At 45.8% G+C, this 22,813-nt stretch overlaps 1 protein-coding gene across 2 annotated transcripts in view; it reads right to left on the bottom strand.

Moving 5' to 3' along the window:
* ADCY9 (adenylate cyclase 9) overlaps positions 1-22,813 on the bottom strand; it is a 188,863-nt gene that overhangs the window by 2,000 nt on the left and 164,050 nt on the right. Inside the window, exons 9-10 of one of the 2 annotated variants that reach the window (XR_012326136.1) lie at positions 19,118-19,159; positions 5,109-13,575 (exon numbers count right to left, since the gene is read on the bottom strand). Coding sequence is in view for 1 of the 2 variants with exons in the window: in XM_033839103.2 (XP_033694994.1) it covers positions 12,384-13,575; positions 19,118-19,159 (1,234 nt within the window). In the remaining variant the exon portion in view is untranslated. Of the gene's footprint in view, positions 1-5,108; positions 13,576-19,117; positions 19,160-22,813 lie in introns of those variants that run through there. The other variant, XM_033839103.2, reaches the window with a different exon arrangement.

The following is a 22,813-nucleotide window of genomic DNA, read 5'->3' as shown; positions in this document are numbered from 1 at the left end:
TTGCTCAGTTATGTGGGCTGAGTGGCCAGACTAGCAGGGAAACAGTTTGTTCCAGAGCAGAGGAAGCTCCCTTTCTCCGCTGAGGGTTTTCGGTGGCCTGCATGCAGCTGACCCATCCGGATCCCCCTCAGGCTCAGCCTGTGCAGAGCGCGTGGGGGCCAAGGAGTTATTGGCGGAAACACAAGAGCAAAATTAGCTTTTGTCCTTTGAGTCTGTGGCTGCCTGCCAGCGTCTCCTTCCAATAAGAACACTCTCATTCTCATTCTGGAAGTTTTTGTCAGGTTTATTGCAAATGAAGGGGAAAGCAGACAGAAACAAAGTGACGTTTGCTGAGCTGGAAGGATTGTTTCTAAATCTCTTGTCCAGAGCACACCAATTGCCTTTCCCTGGCACTCGCCTTGGTGAGGGTTTGAACCCACGTCAGAGATGGCCTTGTTTTATGACCAGCCTTGGGTCCCCGTGCTTGCGCGTCTCTGCGTGCATGATGCGTGGGCATATGGCCGATAGATGGTGAGGACGGTGGTAAGCCACCACTGGAAACATATGCAGGACAGATGAGCACTAAATCCACAGGATAATGGAGAATTCTAATGAATTTCACTGGCATCAAATTTTTATGTTCCTGTAAACTTATGAAAGCCATGAAATTAAAATGACTACCTCACAACAGAGCAATTTAATTAAAAAAAGAAAAGAAAGCCCTACAAAAAAGCGAATTGATAAATCAAAACTCAAACGAATACCCTTCTAAAAATGGAGAATGATACCCTTCAATTTTAACATTTGCTCCCAGATCCCTTTGGCTGTGAGAATTTGTTATATAAGGTACTTTCTTGTTTTCCAGAAGAACGTTTCCAGAAGAGCGCAGCCTCGGTGTGTTGGCTGTGTCTCTCCAGGTGGTGAGGGACAAGGAATGCCCGGTGTCTGACCACACAGGGAAGGTCTGAGGGGCCACCAGGTGACTATTTCAGTGTCAGGAGAGCCTCCTGGCTGGAAAGGTCCCTTCCAGGGCATGTAAAGGGATACTATTTAACGGGATGCTTTCTTATTTTCACACGAGCTTGATAACTGGAAAAAAAGAGGTGAGCAATGTTTCCTTCGTGGACAAGAACATTTAGCCATCAGGGCATTTGTTAATATGCACATTAAACACCTTTCTCCACCCCCACCCCCCCCCCACACACACACATCACTAGGTTGCTAGAAGGATAAGACTTTTCTCTCTCTAGATGGTTGGGCTGACTTTAAAAACAACAAAAAAGGCAGGTCTCCTCCCAGGAGGAGTGCAGCTTCTCTGTATGGTGTTTGCTAATCAGCTTCACACACCTGTATACCCAACACCAGCTAAAAAAGTCAAGCTCAGCGTCAAGAATTATATACTTCACAGTTGGTGCAGGAAATCTGACCCAAACACACAGGGAAAGACCATTCTATGATTCCTGGGCGCCTCAGCTTGTGGGCTCGTTTTCAGAATATTCTTACAACCCATGGAATTGGCCGTCATGCTTCTAAGTGAAAAGATTGGGAAACTGGGCCAGTGAATAAACACTTACTTTGGATTTGTACTATTGATCAAAAAAAAAAAAAAATCACTGGAAAAAATGAGCCCTTTTCTTCTATTTTGGCTCAAAACAGTCCAAAGAAAACAAGTTTTGGTTCACTCCTGTCCATGAGCTCAGCTCAGGGTTGAACAAACTCCAGTGAAATCACGGAGAAGGCTTGCCACTCCCCCATCCATGTTTCTTAGCAGGGAGGCCTCTCCGGCCCTTTCAGCGTTGGGAGAGACCCTCAGGGAGGGGGGCTCCTTTGCCCTCTTTCTCTACTTGCCTGTCTGCACACATTCTGCTGGAGGAAAGGAGGTACTGAAACTTCTGATCCCAAGAGTACACTCGAGGTCCTGAACATTTGCAGCTGCTCTCTGTTCTGAACACTTCTTTTCAAGCTAAAGCAAGCTGACAGAGGCCCGGCGGGAGGCAGGCTGGGTGCAGGCTGCAGCACCTTCTTCCCGAAATGCCTGCATCTGGATTAAAATGCAACGACCAGCTTGCGACCCCTTGGGCTGCACGGTGAACCCACACACCATGAGCTCTGTGAGTGGCGCTGCCTTAGAGAGGTCTCAGGAGTCTCACAGATAAATTCAGTTTCTGGTTGATAATTTATAGTCAGCACATCTTCCACTTGAAATTGTGCCATGCCCAGAATAAACAAACAACAAGATTTGAGTTAATTATACTGTATTTTGAATTATTTCCCCAGCTTCTCTGGATCTGTAGCGTGACGTTCTCTCTGATACAGTAAAACATTTTAATGTACAACAGATTACAAGGTCTGTAGTGATGAATTAAAGATAATGGGCTTTTTATCTATATACAGATACAGCTTAATAGTTCACAGATACAATTCTTCCTGTTTTGGGTTGTTGACAGAACATAAGCAGTTTCTTACATATGTTTAAAATTTACAATTAGGCTCCTTCCCTTTATCTGAAAGAAAACGGAGTTCCCCTCTCAGCAGTGCTTTCATCTTGTGGAAAAGAGGTGATGGGAAAGTGCAGATGAGAAGAAGGTTGGAGGGGAGGAAAGGAAGAACCACGAGCAGTTTCTAGAAAACATGACGATTAAAAAAGGAAACTATCCATGCTTCTGCAACGGAAAGCTGATTTACACTTTTCCGTGATTGCTTTCTGTATTCCATGACAAGCAAGGGGCCACGTGTAAGAACGACCATTCTAGGATGGAGCATGCAACCACCCATGGCCAAAACGCTGCTGGAACAAACCATTGTTGCCCCTTCGTGGTGATGCAACACCGAAAACAAGGAAAACACGCTCTGGCGACCTGTCAGGACAAAGCTGTCAGGATGGGGTGATGCTGACCTGTTGCGTTACATCACAGCTCGGGAGCCTCACAGAACTGGTTTTGGTATGAAGATAAGTGCATGGATTGAGACGGTGGACATTGATGTTAGTAACTGGATCATCTCAGGGATGGCTCCATCCTGTAACGCTGTCTGTTACAAACCATGAAAACGACACAGGGTTTCCTAGAGGATGTTAAGGCTCTCGGTTTTTCACTGGTGCTCATTGTGTGTTATTGGTTCTTCGGTTGGATGCGGTAGAGTGAAGAGGGTGTGCCCGTGGAGGCCCTGTCTGGCACACCCCGTCCAATGGCTTACGATGCAGCTGCAGTGGTGGCACACAAGGGGCCAGGCCCCTGCTGCGTTAGGTCACTGAACGCTGGAGACCCCACTTTGCCGACATCCACTTTTCTGGGTGTTCCCAGCTGGTCCTCTGCTCTGTCCCTGACCTCCCCCAAGTCCAAGGACCGCTTTAGAGACCCCAGGACCATTGGTGGGATTGGCAGGGGTCTCTGTTTGGCTTCCACGCTGGTCTGAGAGTCTGGCTCACTGCTGCCTGGGCCAGCCCAGGACTGGATGGATGAAGAGCCTCTTTGTGAGTCTGGATCAGGCCCAAAGTCCCAGCTCGCTGCTCTGGCAGCTTCTTGAGGCTAAACCCAGAAGGGACTTGCAGACGATCTTCTGAAGGGTAGTGGGTGCCACAGGCTTGCCCAGGACTTGGTGGCAGTTTATGGTGAGGGTTTTGGAGTGTCTCAAGCGGGGCCAGTGCATGAGGCTGCCTTCCTGCACTTCAGAGGGAAGAGAGGGAGGAAGGCCAGTCTCCTCTTGGCTGCCAGACTGTCTCGGGCACATGGGACGGTCACGCTGGCACTACAGAGCTCCTGCCAGAGGTCATCCATGGGGCTGTTGCTACGGGAACAGATGCGGGACGTCTTGTGTTTGAGTCGGTGACAGGAACCACCAGTCAGGAACACAGGCAAACTCCTTTGGAGTCCCGGTAACTACTGAATGGCTAGTTCACAAGAATATGCTAGGTTTTCCCTCAAAGCATGCAGGTCTGTTCCTATTGTAATTCTGCCAACAAAACAGACAGTGGCAGAAGATGAGGACATTTGGAAATGAGATGCTGAAGGGATTGAAGCAGCCCATTGTATTGGCTGCATAAGAAAAGTGAACTGAAGAATTTGGATCACTATCCATGTGATTCATGCAATAAATTCATTTTGTCTCATTTGAAATATTTTAGGCAAAAGGATGCTTTTATCCTAAATTATCTGGATAAGTGCTTCAAATCTCTTTTTTTTTCCCAAAAAGTTTTACCTTATCTTCTTAGATTTAGGCTTTAGTTGAATTAATTTCCTGAAAGTTCACATAAATCACATTCTTCAATATTAAAAAACCAACCAACCAACCAAATCCAAAAGCTCTCCAGGTACTACAGTAGATTAGGATCTTTAGAAGTCTCTGGAAGTCCTTGATTGAAATTTTTGGAAAGTACAACCTGTCATGCAATTAACAATAGAAATAGGAGACCAAGGGCAACATTTAGCCACGTTATTCTGTGCTAACACTCTAGATGTATCTGTGATGCCATCAGAAGTCTTTACTCTTGAGGAAGAAGAGATATCACTCCAGCAAATCAGAATTACAAAAGAAAAGTTCCACCAACTCACCATGTTATAAGATTTGCTTCTAAACTATTGGCTTCCTTGCTCCTTTGTAGTCAACAAAGTCGTTTTTTTGCCCAAGGTCCCCAAATTGGCATAGAAATTGTGAATTATGTTTTATGATATTTCAAGTTAAATGGCCAAAAAATATTTAGTTTTTTCTTTCCCCTCTAATACTTCCCTGAAATTCTGGAGATGTGCAGATATACAAGGGCATTTTAAAAACAACTTAACATTACACATAATAACAAATTTATTGTGTAATCAACAGTTGGGGAAAAAAACGGATCTTGTGTTCAAGGTACCTGATCTAGTTCTGCTACATTAGCAGGACGCACAGGACACCAACATAATCTGTGTTTTATACAGATCTTTCCCAAGGCACCGATGTGTTGCAAACTTGGCCTCAATTCCCTGATGGTCTTGGTTAGCCGATGGACACAAGTCCATATAGACACTTGAATAATCTGAAAACTTTTCCATTCTAAGCAGACACTAGACAATACCTTAAACATTCCACACACAATTCAAGTATCCCGTCTTACAAAAAGAAGGGGAGAGGGAGAGAAGGGGAGACGGATTTACCTTGTCAGTCACTTGCTGACCTACTGTCTAATCTCACCATTTAAATGCACCATGTCTCATCCCACCACCTGGATTCTTTGTTCTTTTCTTGCAAAGGAAGGGGGGGCAAGCCATGAGATGGTCTGGACTGGCAGCATGCTCTGTCTCTGGCTGTGCAGCTGGGAATCACTGGCAATGACTGGCTGAGGGGGGCAAGCCGCTCAGCTACGCTGAACCTGAACTTTCGAATCTGTTGGACAGGAAAAACCACCTCTGCCTTCGGTGAGGCATCATGAGGACAGAAAGGGTTCCAGGTGTCTTGAGTTCCTTGGCAGAAAACTATCATATAATGGGAGGCTGCCTTATGTGTAGAGGCACATTTGCATGTGTGAGAACTGAATTTCACAGCTAAAGAGTTACTTTCTTTAAATCAATAAAGTGCCCGCTCGCCGCGTTGCCATAGGTTTATCTGTACTCCTGAAGTTTGGGAGTGAGGTAACACAGCACTGAAACCTACTTGGGAGGTCAAAGGTGATGGTGGAATGCAGGTGGTGGCCGCAGGTAGAGAGGAGGAGTGGCCTTCCATGAGACGGGGAGACCAGAGCTGGGGACCTCAGAGGGTGGGAACCTGGCAGGATTCGAGACGGATGCCTTGGGTGCGAGGCTGTCTATGCCATGGGACTCCAAGGGGAGCGTGTGAGGCCATGTCACCCCCATTCTGCTCCTTTCCCTGGAATCACATGGACAAGTCCAAACAATTCCCCCTTTCTGCTATCAGTCCTCGCCCTGTCAACCTAGAGGGCAAGAATTTTGTTTGCTGAGAAGATCAAGAAGCCCAGAGGAGGGCTTCCCTGGTGGCGCAGTGGTTGAGAGTTTGCCTACCAATGCAGGGGACACGGGTTCGTGCCCCGGTTTGGGAGGATCCCACATGCCGCGGAGCGGCTGGGCCCGTGAGCCATGGCCGCTGAGCCTGCGCGTCCGGAGCCTGTGCTCCGCAATGGGAGAGGCCACAACAGTGAGACACCCGCGTACAGCAAAAAAAAAAAAAGCCCAGAGGAAGACAGAGAAAGAGCAGCTCTGAGAAGACTGTAGCCTGCTGGAGGTCACTTGGAAGGAGGTGGGGTCAGCAGAGGCTCTAGTCCTCCAACCCCTTGCAATTCTGGGGGTGGGTGGTGGCGTGGGGGGGGCAGGGAGACCTTTCACTGGGGGTGTGGTTCCTGAAAGGCCACCACCGGCCCCGTCAGTCCAAGCCAGTGCCTTGTTCTGCTCAGCTCTGAGACCCTCGAGCTGGGACCCCAGTCGCCATCAGGATTGTTTTAAAAATAAAATATATGACCATGTGGAGTGGCCCCTCTCTCAGGGAGGGACCAACACAATATTGGTGCAGTTGTTTTCCCTGAATGGTCCTCATCTGTTGCTCTTTCTTGAAAGACTGAATATTCCATAAGACCATAACACAAAGATCATCTCTGATGGGGTACAGATGACACTAAGGTGCCACCATTTAAAAATGTCAGCAAGGGTCTTCCCTGGTGGCGCAGTGGTTGAGAATCTGCCTGCCAGTGCAGGGGACACGGGTTCGAGCCCTGGTCTGGGAAGATCCCACATGCTGCGGAGCAACTGGGCCCGTGAGCCACAACTACTGAGCCTGCGCGTCTGGAGAGGCCGCGATAGTGAGAGGCCCGCGCACCTTGATGAAGAGTGGCCCCCGCTTGCCGTATCTGGAGAAAGCCCTCGCACAGAAACGAAGACCCAAAACAGCCAAAAATAAATAAATAAATAAATTTTAAAAATAAAAATAAAAAATAAAAATGTCAGCAAGGAGAGGGATGTCTAAAAATTCCCTTCTGTTTCCTGGTGGGACTCCTAACAGGAGAGCCGTCGGGAAAAACAGTGACTAATCACAGGTGCTCCTCAAATATTCTCAAGTATCACAGCACTGTCACCACCTAAGTGAAAGGAGCTTTGGCACATAGTAGGGTACTCAGTAAAACACTGTCTAATCGTTATTTATCTGTTGGGAAAGAATCTGATGAACTTTGTCTTTATATTGAAAAGTTCTTTGAGTGCCTCTTCAGATGTACTTAGGTAACTCACACATTAAAGTCTAAAATATAATTGGATTGGAAATGCATATATAAACAAGCAGCATTAACCTGTTTAATCACGTTTCCAGTAGAGAGTCCAGAAGTGCTTGGAAACCTCACCTGCAGATACTTATAATTAAAAATCACCATTCCTCCTGTTATTGTAGATCATGGGTATTGGATTTGGATCCAGGAACATGAAGTGGATTTTTAAATTTTTATTTATTTATTTTTTGCGGTATGTGGGCCTCTCACTGTTGTGGCCTCTCCCGTTGTGGAGCACAGGTTCCGGACGCGCAGGCTCAGCGGCCATGGCTCACGGGCCTAGCTGCTCCGCGGCATGTGGGATCTTCCCGGACAGGGGCACGAACCCGTGTCCCCTGCATCGGCAGGCAGACTCTCAACCACTGCGCCACCAGGGAAGCCCACGAAGTGGGTTTATTTTGATGTGCATTTTTTTTTCTGGATGAAGGAGCCACAACTTTCATCAAATTATCAAAGGCTTTGCGAGCCCAAAAAAACGTTAGGAATCGCTGCTGCTGATGACTGAGGTTTCGGGAGGCACTCAGATTGCTCAATACCTGATTGCGTAATTTCTTTCTCTTTCCAACTTTCAGGCCCAGAAGGGATGTGAGAATTCCCCACGCTTAAGTTATTCTGACATACAGTAACAACTCTTTGGAGTCGTGTTATTTAAAAACCAATTTTTACAAAGGAACAGTATAAAAATAGACACTTGGGAAGGTTTTGAGTTTACGCCTACATGGTGTGCAACTCTGTACTTTTTCTTAATCACTTCCTCTCACTTATCTCCTGCCCCAGTTAGCTTCCTCTCCCTGGTACTTGGGATCCATCCCAGGCGGCCACAACGACAGATTCCCACAGCAGAGAAAAGCAACCACGTGTGAAAGAGATTTTAGATAAAAGTAGATAACTCGTCTCCAGCCCCTGCAGAGGTCAAGTGAATACCATGTGATCACCACACTAAACGACACCTTTGGACTACCTGGTGGGGCCCAAAGCCCCAGTTAAACAGAGACACTTATCAGGCATGATATTCCAAGAGCTCAGAGATCAATTCCCAAGAAACCAGAGAAAAGGCCAGCCCTCTATTTGGGTAAGGTCGATTCTTCATTACACTTATTTTAAAACTCTCCCTAATATGAGAGTGAAAAGATTAAAAAAAAAAAAGAATAGATGAAAGAGAAGCCATAAATGATAAGTCCTGAGGTTTACTGCAAAAATTAGAGGCTGCCTTTCTAGACTGTTTGAGAAACCCCCCAAAGTCCCTGGGGTGTCCTTTCTACTAGAGAAACGCAACAAAGACAAATAGTCCCTTACCTCCGGAAGGTTCCTAGGAATGCCTGCAGCGCGGACTCAGAGGAAAGAGCACCCTCGTCAACAAGCAGTGTCCTCACAGGTACCAGGCTCCAGTGGAGGATCACCTAGAAGCTGGATCCCTCTGATCTGATGAGCAAGGCCTGGGGCCACATCTGCATCCCCTTTGCTGAGTCGAAAAGAGGGTCCTGTGCTTTGAAGTTGCACATTAATACTGAACTCTCCAGGAAAAACCCTGGGGGAAGAGGCTCTAACCCCCTAGCAGAGCCAGCATTTGGCTCCAGGTTTGGAGGTGCTGTGAGCCCCTATGACATGTAAAATGGCATGTGTGATTTTTGGCAAAGACGCTCTGTGACTTTAAACAGATTCCGAAATGGGTTTGTGACTTCCCCATGATACAGGCACCCCAGGACTCTGTAAGGAAGAGGCTATGCAGGCACATCTTTTCAGAAAACTTACTTCATCTTCTCAGTCAGTTGCTGAAGATATTGCGGGAAAAACTATTTAGAAGGTCTAAAAAAATCAGGATGTGGTCGCAAGCAAAATTTGTCCTGCAACCTGCTTCTGTTCCATGTAAAAATAAATAATTCTCAACCAAAGTTCACTGTAGCAAATGTGTCCATTTAAAACACACACACACACACATACACACACAATAAGAGTTTTTAGTTGCCCTGTTTTCAAAGTCACGATGTAAAAGACCTGCAAAGCTTCCTATTTCAGCCACAAATGGCAGGGAAAAAGGAGCGCCCTAATCTCGGAAGTGGTAACGATCTTGTCGATGAGGAAATACCAGGCATCAAATATTGAGATTTTAGAGTATTTTAATGTCCATTTCTTCAGTGGGTGCATTTTGAAATTATTAGGATTAACAACTTAAAAAGGGTAGAGCAAAGGAAAGATGGAGAACGCAAACAATTGGTTCTCGCAGATTTAATTTTCATATTCTAGGCATGACGTGATTTTTCGAAACCACCACCAAAAAGTGCTTACTTCGAAAGTCTAGAAATGCAAACGCGGACAGATCTTTGGAAACTACAAATCACTACAGCCCACATAATGGGGAAGCACGCGGCCCTTTGGCTCTCAATGTGAAGTGCAAATGTGCAGGTGTCTCCACAGCACAGTCAGGGTAACGGAGCCGTGAGCAGCCTCCAAGCTCTGTGAGGGTTTCATAACTGATGCTCTGCATTTGTTTGCATTGGATGCAATTATTTGTGTTTGTTTATACATATTTATACATATATAATTTGATCTGACCTGAGGCCAAGAAGAACTAGCAATTGCAACTCAAAGCAACTATTTACACACATTCAATTCTGAAGTATTGCTTCCTGCCCTAAGTTCACAGGAGGTATTGCCGCTCTGAAGAACGCCTCCACCTAATCGGAAGCGCTTGAACCCGCTGCTCAGAAGCCTGTCTTCAGCCACCGTCTGCTCAATGCCCACGGAGTCAGAGGCCTGGCGCTGCGGGTGCAGGCACTCCGTGGTTCTGTGCTGAGGTATGCTTCCAAGCAGGGGCTGGGAAGGACCTGGGTCACTGGTGGCCCAAAGAGAACATCTGTACTGGCTGCTTAGGAAGGCTCGCTCGGGGTGTTTTTTTAAAGACAATTTAAACCGTCCACAAAGGCTTCCATTTGCACAATGTTGAACTGGACAGGTGGACGTCACCACTCTCTCCCTGCGTCCGCAGCCTCTTGGCTTCCCAGGAATCGCAGGAGAGGAAGGGAAAAAAAAAAAGTTTGATAGGGAGGAAGCGTGTGCAGAGATGAACTCTGTGGAGCATGTTTTGAGTGGAACAGCAGAGACACGGGGAACAGCAGGAAGCACCCAGGCCCCTAGCCGCCACCAAAGCTGCAGAGCCTGGAGCCAGATGGTGGAGGGCGAGGCCCACACTCAACACACGTCTTAATACTGATGGAAGGAACCCCTGACATGCCCACAAGCCTGACAGACAAGGAGAGCATCAGGTAGTGTTTTTCAGAAAAAATAAAATCTCTGCAGGATTTTATAAGAATACATTCTTTAGAAGAGGTAATGTCACAGTCATCCTTTCTCTATTTCTCTAGCATTGGAAGACCAACAATCTGACAGTAAAACCTGAAGGCAAATCTCCCTGGACATGGAGATCCTGGCTACAACCGTACTGCTGGGGTCTGTGCCATGCATGTCCCTGGGGAGCTGGGGGACCAGAATCAATACTTCATGATGCCGGGAAGGGCAGATTCTGTACGTATTTGGTGAGGAGTGATAACAAGACTTAATGCAGATGTGAAATCTACATAGAGATTTACCAGTGAAAAGAAAATACACAGGGCACATCGGAAAAGACCTTACACAGAGCAGGAGCCAGTCCTCAAATATCCCATGAGCTGCAGCCACCTTAAGAATGAGGTGTCATATGACTATGACAGGGCAACTCTGGCCTGAGTTCAATCCTACATAAACTTCAGACTCAATGTGGCAAAACGGTAATTACAAGCAGGATTAGCAACAAAGGGCACAGAAGCAATTTCCTTGGGTTTTCTGTACTTCCCCGGTTCCATACCTCATTTCCATCCAGACGATTCTGTCCCTACTTCCAGGGTAAGAGCTCCATTTAAATAGGGCTGGGATCCACTCACCAGGCTCAACCCCACCACAAATGGGTCCTGCACAGGCTGAGAAAAGGAAAGGATGGAGCAGCTTTCTGAATGTGGAAGCCAAGCGCTGCCCGCGGCCATGGTGCTCTGCCCAGAACTGCTTCACAGCGAGCCGGTTCTGATCCCACCCCTGTCGTGAGCAGACCCCCTGGGTGGGGAGCAGGAGGAGGGCTTTTGCTTTAAAAGTGGTGGCCGAGGGCTTCCCCGACCCAGAGTGTGCAGGCCGTGCCCAGTGGGGTCCTGCTCAGCCCCTGGCGGGGGAGGCGGCCCAGAGTAGCTGAAGCACTAACGGACACCTTCTCATCCTTCTGCTGTGCCCTCTGTGACCACACCCCGCCCCCTCAGCCTACTGCCCTTCCCCAGACAGAATGACCCGGCAACCCTCCCCAAGACACACACGTTTCCTGATAAATAAATAAATAAATAAATGCAACCCTTGGATGTTTATTTTGCGTTTCCTCTCAGTTGAGTCAGCTTCCAAGACAAGCCCCTCCGCTCCAGCTGGAAGACCCCTTGGGGCGGGAGCAGAATGAAAAAGGGCTTTTAGATACCTGAGGCCTGGGTTCATGAGCTGTGAGGCCGGTAAGCATTTGGAATCTCGGCCTGCACGAGGAGGAAGCCCTAAAGCTGCTGGGTGTGGGGGGCGGTGGGTGCAGCCACAGCCCCTGAGGGCCCGGCTGGCCTGGAAGGCGCATGTCAGGGGACACCGGTGTCCTGGCTGATGGCCCTCTACGGTCCTCAGCCTGCACCCCCCCAGCATCCCCGCCCAGTGAGTTACTGGCACTTGATCTCAGATTCATGAATGCAAGTGTGTGTGCGTCTATGTGTTTACATAGAAAGGTCAGGTCACTGGAAAAACACTAGTACGTATACAGAAAAAAAACCTCAAAAACATTGTATTAGCAAAAAAAAAAAGTGTCTCGTGAGAAAAAGCAATAAAAATAATATTTTAACCACAGCTTCTGTTTTAACGTCCACCACCACCCAGCGCCACACCCTGGCCGCACCTTCCCTGGACTCCAGGCCGCGCCAGCCCCTGAAGGCACTTGTTCTCCACACTGCCAAATGGTCACACCAAGGGGGAAGAGGAAAAAAACGGATGAAGATGAACCCTGAATAACTGTGATCCACACAGAAGTTAGGGCTGCAACGACCACAGGACACCACGTCCGGGGACAGGAACTGTGGAACCTGGACGGACAGAGCACCGCGGGCGGCGCTGGGCCGCATCATGCCCTCTTTGAGACGTTGAGCTTGGTGAGTTCATTGGCTTCCTCCACCCCTGCTTCTTCACAGTCGCTTTTCTCTATGGCTTTGCTGAACCTACACCTTTCTTCGGCTTTGATGGGCTCCTTCCAGGGTTTCTTAGAAGACGGGTGAGTGTCCCTGGCCTGTGTGTTGTTCTCGGAGCCCAGGGACACCTGGTCTGGGTTCTGTACGGAAGGCACCAGGTTGGTGATCTCGTCCGTGGGGGAGCGTCCGATGCTGCCGTCCACCTGGACTCGGATGTCGGGGGAGATGGAGAGCTGGTGCTGCGGCACCATCCCGTTGTCTGTGCACTTGGGGTACAGGTAGGTCTTCATCTGGCCTTTGCCCTTGACGTTCACCGTCCCTCTGTAGTCGAAGTCGTAGCCCATCTTGCTCAGGACGCGGTAGCTTTCCTCGCTGACCTGGATGCGGCACTCCACCCCCGTGGTGTCCATCCTGCTGGCGATGTTGACCGTGTCTCCCCAGATGTCGTACAGCAGCTTGGTGGTGCCAATGACGCCTGCCGTCAGGGGCCCATGGTTGAAGCCCACCCTGAGCTTGAAGTTGAACCAGAGCATGTTATTGTTGAAGTCGTCCACCACGCGCATCATTTCCTTGGCAAACTCAAACAGGATCTGCAGGTGCTCCTGCGGGTGGCTGCCGTCACGGCACTGTGTGGCGTTCAGCCCCGACGCGGCCATGTATGTGGCCCCGATGGTCTTGATCTTCTCAATGCTGCTGTAGTCCGGCTTGCTCAGGAGCTCGTCGAAGTCCCCGATCAGCTCGTTGAGGACCCGGTAGCACTCCTTGCCGCCCTCGTAGTTCTCCTCATAGAACTCGCTGAAGTTGACGATGCTGGCGAAGATGACTCCTCCGTTGTCGTGGTTCTTCGAGTAGGTCTGGGAGACCTTCAGCTGCTCGGCCACGTGGTAGGGGATGATGTTTCTCAGCAGCCAGTCGGCCTGGTCCCTCATGCTCTGGATCTTAGTGCGGTGCAGGTCCGCCTCCACGTCCCCGTGGTAGTGTAGGCGGTAGCTGACTTCGAATTCTCGATTCAGGAACCAGACCAACAAGAGCAGGAGAAAGAAGACAAGAATCACCTCCTGGCCGATCAGGCTGGCTGGGCTCCTGCTGTCGTGCGGCAGCGAGGCGTTGCACGGATTCCTCTTGGAGCTGGAGAGGAAAGAGAGGACAAAGGATGTGCCTTCTGAAATGCATCTTTAAGGGAAAGGTTACTGCCCAGTGCTTCCAGGTTCTGAACCAGCCCAGCTAACCAGCATCCTGCACAGAGTTTTGTGCAGCTCAAACCTTCAACCACCTGCAGCTGCAGAGTGACCTGTTTCTGTTTAGAAAGATGTGGCGTGATAAAGAGTCACTCTTGTAAGATTCCTGTAATGAGTGCTTTGTACTTGCTTTGTTTTTCAGAAGTCTTTAGCTCCTTGATTTTTAAAATCTTTTCTTTTTTCCCAACTATTTATTTTGAAAAATCTCAACCTTACAAAAAGGTTAAGAGACTGGCAAAACAAACATTTGTATACCCTTCTCCTGGATGCAACAATTGCCAACATTGTGCTACTCTGCTGTTTCCCTCTGTCAACACAAACTGCACACACGCACACACACTCACACAGGCATACTTTGCTGAACAGTCTGAAAGTAACCTGCCACTTCAATCCTGAAGAGTTCAGTACGAATCTCCTAAGAAAAAGGACGTCTCCCTATGGAATCACACCACCACTGTCACACCCAAGAAATTTCACGTCCTCTGATACACTCTGATATAATTGCCCTGCCCCCTCCCTCCCACCCGCCCTGGGGTTAGTTCTGTTTTGCCAAAGTCATTTAAGATAACTTAACCATTTTTAAAAATAATATAAAATGTATACTTTTAAGAGTAACACATTGTAAGAAACTCAAACAGTATAAACAATGGAAAATAACTGTCTTTCCTATGAGGTAACCTTTCTGTTGCGCACTATTCTAACACACGGCTGTGCTGTAACAACCAGTCCCCTGCAGAGGGCGATCAGCTGTGTCCATCTTTGACTACTAGGAACGAGGTTACAGTGGATATTCCCGAGTGTCTTTGTGCATATGAATGAGCCTGTCTGTGGGATAAACTCCTGGAAGTGGAACTGCTGAGTCATTTAAAATACACTTAGAATTCCGGTAGAAATTTCCAAACTGCCCTTCTAAGGGCTGAGCCCATTTCTATTCCCTCTGATGACCAAGTCTACTTGGTCTGTTCTACAGTTCCACAGTGCCGAAGGGCCACAGCTTGGGATCCCAGGACTGAAGATTAGCGTGGGCAGTCTCTTCTAAAGTTTATTCTTTAAATATAATTTTTTCCACTTAAAAATACTACATACTCATCATATAAAATTTAGGGTGAAAGTAGAAAGAAAAAAGATTCACCCATCATCACACCATCCAGAGGCGATCACTGTTAATGTTTGTTGAATTTCCTTCTCATCTCTCTTTTATCTGTTTACAACGCTGTGATTGCTCTGCTCATGTAAACTGTACCCTGATGTACTCTAAAATGCACAGAGCAGGCCGCTAGATTTTACATAACAATGGTCTGGGTCACTTATATGAATATAATTATACATGGAACAGATGGACCCTGAGTATAGAGAGTACCATGGCACAGAAAGCTCAATTCTACCATCAGAGTGTTTTTTAATGAATTTTAATGTTACCTGTACTTAGGCATATTAAAAATAATGAAACTGACCAATCTGGTCATAATGCCTTCCATGAAACACAGTCACAAAAGCCTGGCTTTGGAGTAATGATGCCTGGACTGTGACCGGGCTGGCCCCCCACAGAGCTCTGAGAGCCTTGGGCAGGTCACACCATCTTTCAGGTCTCAGTTTCCTCACGAGTAAACTGAAGATGGGCTGGAGTATTGCTAAGTCTCTACTGGCCTAAGGGTCTGTGCAGAAAGGGCCTGAGGCTATGTCTGTAGAACCAGCAGGGTGCCCTAGGCTGGCATTGGGGAGCTTGGATTTGGGGAGGGTTCCCACCAGTCCTTGATGAGAGGGGCTCACCGTGCCTGGACTGTTCGTACAAACAATGTGGTTTCTGCATCTGCCCTCCTTCCGAAAATCTGGAATTTTGGTACATGCCAGGCAAAGGGCGCCTATGTGACCAGCCACCAAGAAAAACCCTGGAGTCTCTGACGGGCTTCCCAGGAGGGTGTTTCACACGTGCTGTCACAGCTCATTGCTGGAAGAATTAAGTGCATCTCATACGACGCCACTGAGAGAGGACTCTCGAACGCTGGCGCCTGGTTTCCTCTGGACTCTGTCTCATGCACTTTTGTTCTCTGCTGATTTTGCTCTGTGTCCTTTTGCTGTAAGAAACCACAGCCACGGGTACAACCATGTGCTGAGTCCTGAGTCCTCCAAGTGAATGATCAGACCTGAGGGTGGTCTTGGGGACCCTGACAGAGGTTCTATGACTTAATGCCTAAGAACCAGGAACCCAAAACAGCCTCTATGGCAAGATGCACCACACTTCACTCATTTATTTTGCCAACTGTCATTTAAACAAATGGCAGTACTTACTATGAATCTAAAGTACTAAACAAAATAACTATTTTAGATACTAAAACAGATCTATGTCCAGCCCCTCAAGCCCTCTTGTTGGCTCAGAGTAGGGAGAGAATCTGGAGGGAGTGAGTCTTCTCTACATGAGCCCATCTCCTTGGCTTAGGAGTTGACCTTTCCTCCGGTTTCTCCAAAGCGATAACACTGAGGAACAGCCTCTTTATTAGGAGACGTCACCAAGGCTTAAGGTCATCCTAGAACCAGGCATTGTAGAACCCGGTGGTAGAACTGGGTGGCGTTGTCTCGGTTTCCTCAATTGTGCTGTAGCTAAAGCCGGCAGTGTGGCCTGAGCCTGGGATGGGCACAGGCCAGTGCCCTCTGGGTGGAGCAGAAGAATACGAAACGTGGGCAGGTGTGACAGGGAAAGGGAAACAACTGCACTGCTTGCTTTTACCTTTGCTTAAAAGGAAGGGTCCTAATGCACAGGCTGACATGTTGTGCCCAAGGGGCTGCCTTGCAACAGAAGATCTGTAACCAGCGGGTGAGAGAATTATTTCCACTCTACAACCTGTACTTCTTATCCTACTGCAGAAGGAACAAGGAAGGCGATGGTTCTACTCCTAAATTCAAATAGTAAAGGGCAGTCCCAAAAGGAGGAATTTTGTGACTAAATGCAAGAGATAACTTAATAGATGGACAAATGGAAGTCAGAGTAAAAAACAGTATAGTTCATTATCACGGAAAAGAGGGATTACAAAATAGAGAAAAACGGAAAACAAAGACCACTCGTCCTAGCCAGCTCAACGTGGGATGCATTAAAATTTTGGTATATTTCCATGCCATTTAAAATCTACGCCTAGGATGGGGGCGGGATGCACCAAGAGGAGGCATAAGGGGGGCTTCTGGGTAATGTTCTATTTCTTGGTCTGGGTGGCAGTTAAATGGGTGTGTTCACTAGTGAAAATTCACTGAGCTGTCTTCATGATCTGGAGGCTTTTCTGTGTATGTGTTATACGTCAAAAGAAAGTTAACTTAAAAAAAGATATTAGGTGTTTTGCTACTAAATCTTATAATTGTCCATCATACACAGAAACATCTGTATTCTGTTTTTGTTCCATTGTCACTTTAATTCTCCTTCCCAACATCTAAATGTCCACAGGTATTTAATTTTTTAATTGTAGAAACAGAGAAAAAATCATCACTCATCATTAGATCGTAAGTATTACATATCTTACTTTTTTTTATATACAATGAAATACCTAGCTGTAGCTATAAGACCTATGTAATTTCACGTAATAAATGAAAAATGAAAACCATAAATGCTTTCCACATTGCTGCATTTTAACAGTTGTAATATTTGGGTATATGTATCATAATTTAATTAATTTCTTTTTTACTGACAACTGAAGTTGCTGATGAACTTTCAATATTATCAATCAGATGTTCAATATTTTGGGGCATGCAGCCTTTACCAAATGCTGAATTATTTCCTCAGCAGATAAGCAAAAACAGAATTATTAGTTTAAAGGTGATGGACATTTTTATGACTATGTTTTATAGATTGCCAAATTACTTTCCAAAACTATTGTACCATTCTGAAAAGTAATGAGGCATGGCAGAAGAAGCATGGCCTGGTAGTGAGGGAGGCCAGGGTCTGAACACTGCCAGTGTCCATAGGCAGGTTCCTTCTCTGAGCTTCAGCTTTCTTATCTGGAAAATGGGGACAAAGTTACCTAATATATCAGGTTACTGTGTAGATTAAACAAACCTATATTAAACACCATCAATTCATATATGTGCCACACCCTGGCCTACACTGGGTATTCACATGGTAACATTTTGAAGGTATGATTTGAAGATCAGAAGGAATTCTGTAGTTATTTAATAGTGCAATGGCTTGTGTAGTAGCCTATTTATCTTCTACTACATTTCCTCTTTTGTGATTTTTTTGGTCTTTTATCTACACAGGTCTTAATTAGCTCTTTACATAACAGTCTCACAAATATTTTTTTCAGTCTGCTTTAATCATCCCCTCGGTCAGTCTTATTTTTTTGTGCGTGTGGTTCTATTTATTATTTGTAAGATTGGAAAGTTATCTCTGTCTTAGAAGCTTGAGAACTGCTTAATTTTATTTTTTCTAGATGTTTATATAGTTTTATATAATTTAAAAATTTTTGACTTCAATTTATTTAGAATTAATTTTGATGTTTATAGTAAAGCAAGGGCCCAACATTTATTTGTTTCAAATTTCTAGTCGGTTATTTCAAAATATTTTAGGGAATAAATTTTCTTTGATTTGTGAGATCTCCTTTGTAACATTCTAATGTCTTATATAAAATTAAACCAAATCTAACACAGGAAACCCTCGCTTTTTGAAAGTTCGCTTTTCACCGCTTTGCTTTGATGAAAGACCTACATTAGTACCTGTTTTTGCTAATGAAAGAAATCTGAAGGGGATTTTTGCCTTTAGAAAAAAAGGCAAAAAGCAAAACTAACGTTCAGCATTTGTTTCGCAGTGAGTGTTACAGAGGCAGCGCCATCCTGAGAGGCAGGAGCGGCCCCGCCAAGCTCCTTCCCTGGAACCACACTGAGCATCGCAGCATCAGCCACCACAGCTCTGAACTGTGTCTGTAAGCATCTGTGCTTTACCTCAACTTACTCTGTGCCTCCGTTAGCAAGCTGTGTCCTAACGGAACTGCTTCTTCACTTTTTGGCTTAGGAAAGTTTTCACAGGAACGCTATACTTTCAGAGAGTGGGAGAAACCTGCCTATGTCTTTTTTGAAAAAAATTAATTAATTAGGCTGTGCGGAGTATTAGTTGCAGTACTCGGGATCTTTGTTGCCATGTACAGGATCTTCAGTTGCGGGATCTGACCAGGGATTGAACCTGGGCCCCCTGCATTGGAAGCATGGCGTCTTAACCGCTGGACCACCAGGAAGTCCCCTGCCTATGTCTTAACAATTATTCATTTTCCCAAAGATATTATAAGTATGAACTGATATTTTAACAAATAGATATCTTCCACTTACTCTTGTAAGAATGCATATGTTGTTTCTTTAATTCAAGATACAACTGTTTTTCAGGAAACTTAGAAATAACCAGCAGTAATAATACAGTTACACCCATTTATTCAGATATAGGCACAATGTTAAAAGCTTACCTGAAATTCTGTACTGCATCCAGGTGTGAAATTACTATGGAACTGAAATTAAAATGCAGAAAACTATTATTATAAAAAGCAAAAAGGGCATTATACAAAGCAATCTGAGAAGAGTTTAAATAAAAACAACTTTCCTATTTTTAAGGTGGAGATCAAGGTAGAAAGTTAAGGATAGTAAATTTCTATTATAATTTGATGCTGTGTGTTAATGAAGAATGACAAAATGGTAAAGACAACAATGTAAAAGCCTTTATATCAGCTGTGGAAAGTAGGCACAACCACTAAAAAGCGAAATCAAGGAAGAATCTCTAAGGACTTCATTTTGCTGTTAAGGACTTATCTATGGTGTCGTGTCCTACAGGCTAGAAACTTCAGTCACGTTCAAACAGCGAAGTCTACTGACAAAGGATCAATGTCAAAAGGCCCAGCCGGAGGCGTTGGCAGATTACTTACTGGAGAAGCCGGACTTTGCTATTGGTGATGCCCAAAGCAATCAAACCCCAATTTTAAGGCATCAAAACCACACCTAACTAAAGACCTCTCTCTTGGTGCTTGGGAAGGTACCCAAGACACCCAGCCCCATTCTCTCCACATGCTGCACAGCTTCCTCTGGGGTCATGTTACCCAGCGTCCACTCAGCCACACAAATCACCCAAACCTCTCCACCCGGGGCAAGTGCCCTGATGCTTCGTCCTTCAGGTCCCCCAGCCTTGCTCCCTGAAAAGGGGACGTTGCAGAGCACCTGTGAGCAGCTCTCCTGGGCAACAAAGGCCAGTGAGGGCTCAGAGTGGCTTTTTTGATTACAGGAGGTATTAAATGACTTCACAGAAAAGGAAAGAAAAACAAGAGCTACACACAAACTGTCCTCTTCTTACCCTGTCCAGACGTGACTGTGACACTGCTGTAACCCACGTGTCTGTGTCTCCCCAAAGCTGGAAGAGTCCCCCCCGCCAGCTTCACAGGAGTTGAGTTTATGTTTTGTCCTCCCCACATGTTCCCTACGCTGGGCTCGGCTCAGCAGCGACAGGGTGGACAGGCTGAAAAGATTCTGCGTGAATGCGGGTGTACTGGGTCCAGCAGAGATTCAACCGCCAGCCCTACCTCAAGACCTGCTATTTGATTTCTAGGTGAAAAGGCGATGGATGGGTTTCCTATCGCTACGGCTCTCTAGATCCAAGTGGAAAAGGCCCGCACCAGTGACTAAATGACACTGTGAATGGCTGATGGAGTATTTGTGTTGGATCTAAAAGGTTAAAAGTCAGACTGTTGAATTTCATGCTCTTGGGAAAGAGCTTTATAATGACCATAATTCCAAAAGGCCGCACCTTCAGAAAGGAAAAATGACACTTTGTTTTGCTTAAAGTAATTTAACTATTCATTAAAGTTTCCTTTCAAATGCTGAATGACATTTCTACTTCCTTTTTGATCTTAATTTGCAGAGAACTTGAATATCTTTCATGTGGTTATTATTTCATTAAGTAAACTGAGGAAGGATACTCACCCTGTCCATTACTGACCACTGCTTTGGTAATACCCAAAATGCACTATGGCAATTTTGTCTGATATTGAGACAACTTGGACCACTTTCTACTTTTGAGCAATGGTTCTTGGCAACAGTAATACCATTCCTAGGGGGCATTTTGGAAACACTGGGGGTCCCTCTGATTGTTTGGGGAGCCAGGAATGTTAGATGCCCTGCAAAGCACAATAGGGAAATGTCCCATGTAATTTTGAAATATCCTAACCTAAACCCACTGTAATTTTAAATAAATGATTCTTTAATATGTGCTAACATAAAACACAAGCAGTTACACAAAAAGTCCAACATTTAGGAGAAGTCTGTTACAGAAACAGAAGCTTAATGGCTTTGAGACATTCCCCTGAAATTTCTGAATAAATTACTCACCGTGTGCACTCTGCTATCCAAGGTATCATCGTATTTCCAACTACATATTTAGTTGAAAAGGTTAAAAGCCACAAAACCAGTTGCAAATGTGCAACAGGTAATTTCAGACTCATTTTTTTTTTTTTTTTTTGCGGTATGCGGGCTTCCCACTGCTGTGGCCTCTCCCGTTGCGGAGCACAGGCTCCGGACGCGCAGGCCCAGCGGCCATGGCTCCCGGGCCCAGTCGCTCCGCAGCACGCAGGATCCTCCCGGACCGGGGCACGAACCCGCGTCCCCTGAATCGGCAGGCAGACTCCCAACAACTGCGCCACCAGGGAAGCCCTCAGACTCATTTTAACGCTAAGAACCAAATGTGATTTAATTTGTAGAACACATGAAAGGTAGGGGTCTTACTGGATTTCATTAACAAAGGATGTTTCAAATATAGCACCTATCACTGCCATCCTCTATATTTTAATTTTTAAATTCTTTGTAGCACAGCAGTAAGAACACATCCTGCCCCCAGGGGTCTTCACAAAGCTCCTGTTTCTCTTCCCCACACCATCTGTGAGAGGGCTTTTTTTTTTTTTAAAGATTTTGTTGTTGTTGTTGTGGACCATTTTTAAAGTCTTTATTGAATTTGATACAATACTGCTTCTGTTTTATGTTGGTTTTTTTGGCTGCGAGGCATGTGGGATCTTAGCTCCCCGACCAGGGATCGAACCCGCACCCGCTGCATTGGAAGGCGAAGTCTTTACCACTGGACCGCCAAGGAAGTCCCCGTGAGAGGGCTTTGAAGGCCATCTGAGTACCAGGGATGGAATCCACTCTTCAATATGTGGAAGGATTTCAAGATAAATGATATATTTCCAGTGATTCGTCATTACCCTAACGTTTCCTGTTACAACATGGAGAACTGTTATGACATGATATTTATGAATAAGGCCAGGTCACTCGCAAGACCATCACACTTCTTCATTTCCTCCACTTCAACACTCTGTAACCTGTCTCGGCACACTGGCCCTACTACAAAAGGTTAGGACCAGCTTCCTCTTTTCATTTTTGTGTCACCTATAACTCTATCACTTCATTTTCTTGATAGTTTTGTATGAAACGGCTTCTGGTCCTACTTTCTTAAATTCAAACTTCTTCATCATAAGTACAGTCGACCCTCTGCGTCCATAGGTTGTGCATCTGCGGATTCAACCAACCTCAGACTGAAAATATTAGGGAAAAACAAAATCCCAGAAAGTTCAAAAAAAGCAAAACTTAAACTTGCCACATGCTGACAACTATTTACATAGCACTTACATTGTATTAGGTATTATAAGTAATCTTGAGATGATTTAAAGTATACAGGAGGGCATTAGTAGATTATATGAAAATATTCATATTATGCCATTTATAGAAGGAACTTGAGCATTCTTGAATTTTGGTATCCAAGGGGTGGTCTGGGAACCAATCCCCTGCAGATACCGAGGGACAACTGCGAGTTCAAGCGTGTGACTGCTGCATCATGTCTGCTGGGGATGGTCACCCCAGGATGTCTGCAGGCAAATATTCAATACATATAATGTTATTAAAGTTATTTTCTTTTTCTTTCGTTTGTGTATTACTCTTTGGGCATTTCATCAAGTTGTTGACTTTATGTATGCTGAAAGCTCTTTCATGTTGTGACAGGAAATGTCTGTTCGGGTGGAGTGCATTAGTCCTGACGAGAAAGTGCAAGGGACAGACACAACTCAACAGCAAAATCCAACAATCTGGTTAAAAAATGGACAGAGGATCTAAATAGACATTTTTCCAAAGTA

Source organism: Tursiops truncatus, chromosome 15 (genome assembly GCF_011762595.2).
Source record: "Tursiops truncatus isolate mTurTru1 chromosome 15, mTurTru1.mat.Y, whole genome shotgun sequence".
In the NCBI taxonomy this organism is placed as follows: Eukaryota; Metazoa; Chordata; class Mammalia; order Artiodactyla; family Delphinidae; genus Tursiops; species Tursiops truncatus.
This window is presented reverse-complemented; position numbering and strand designations above follow the sequence as displayed.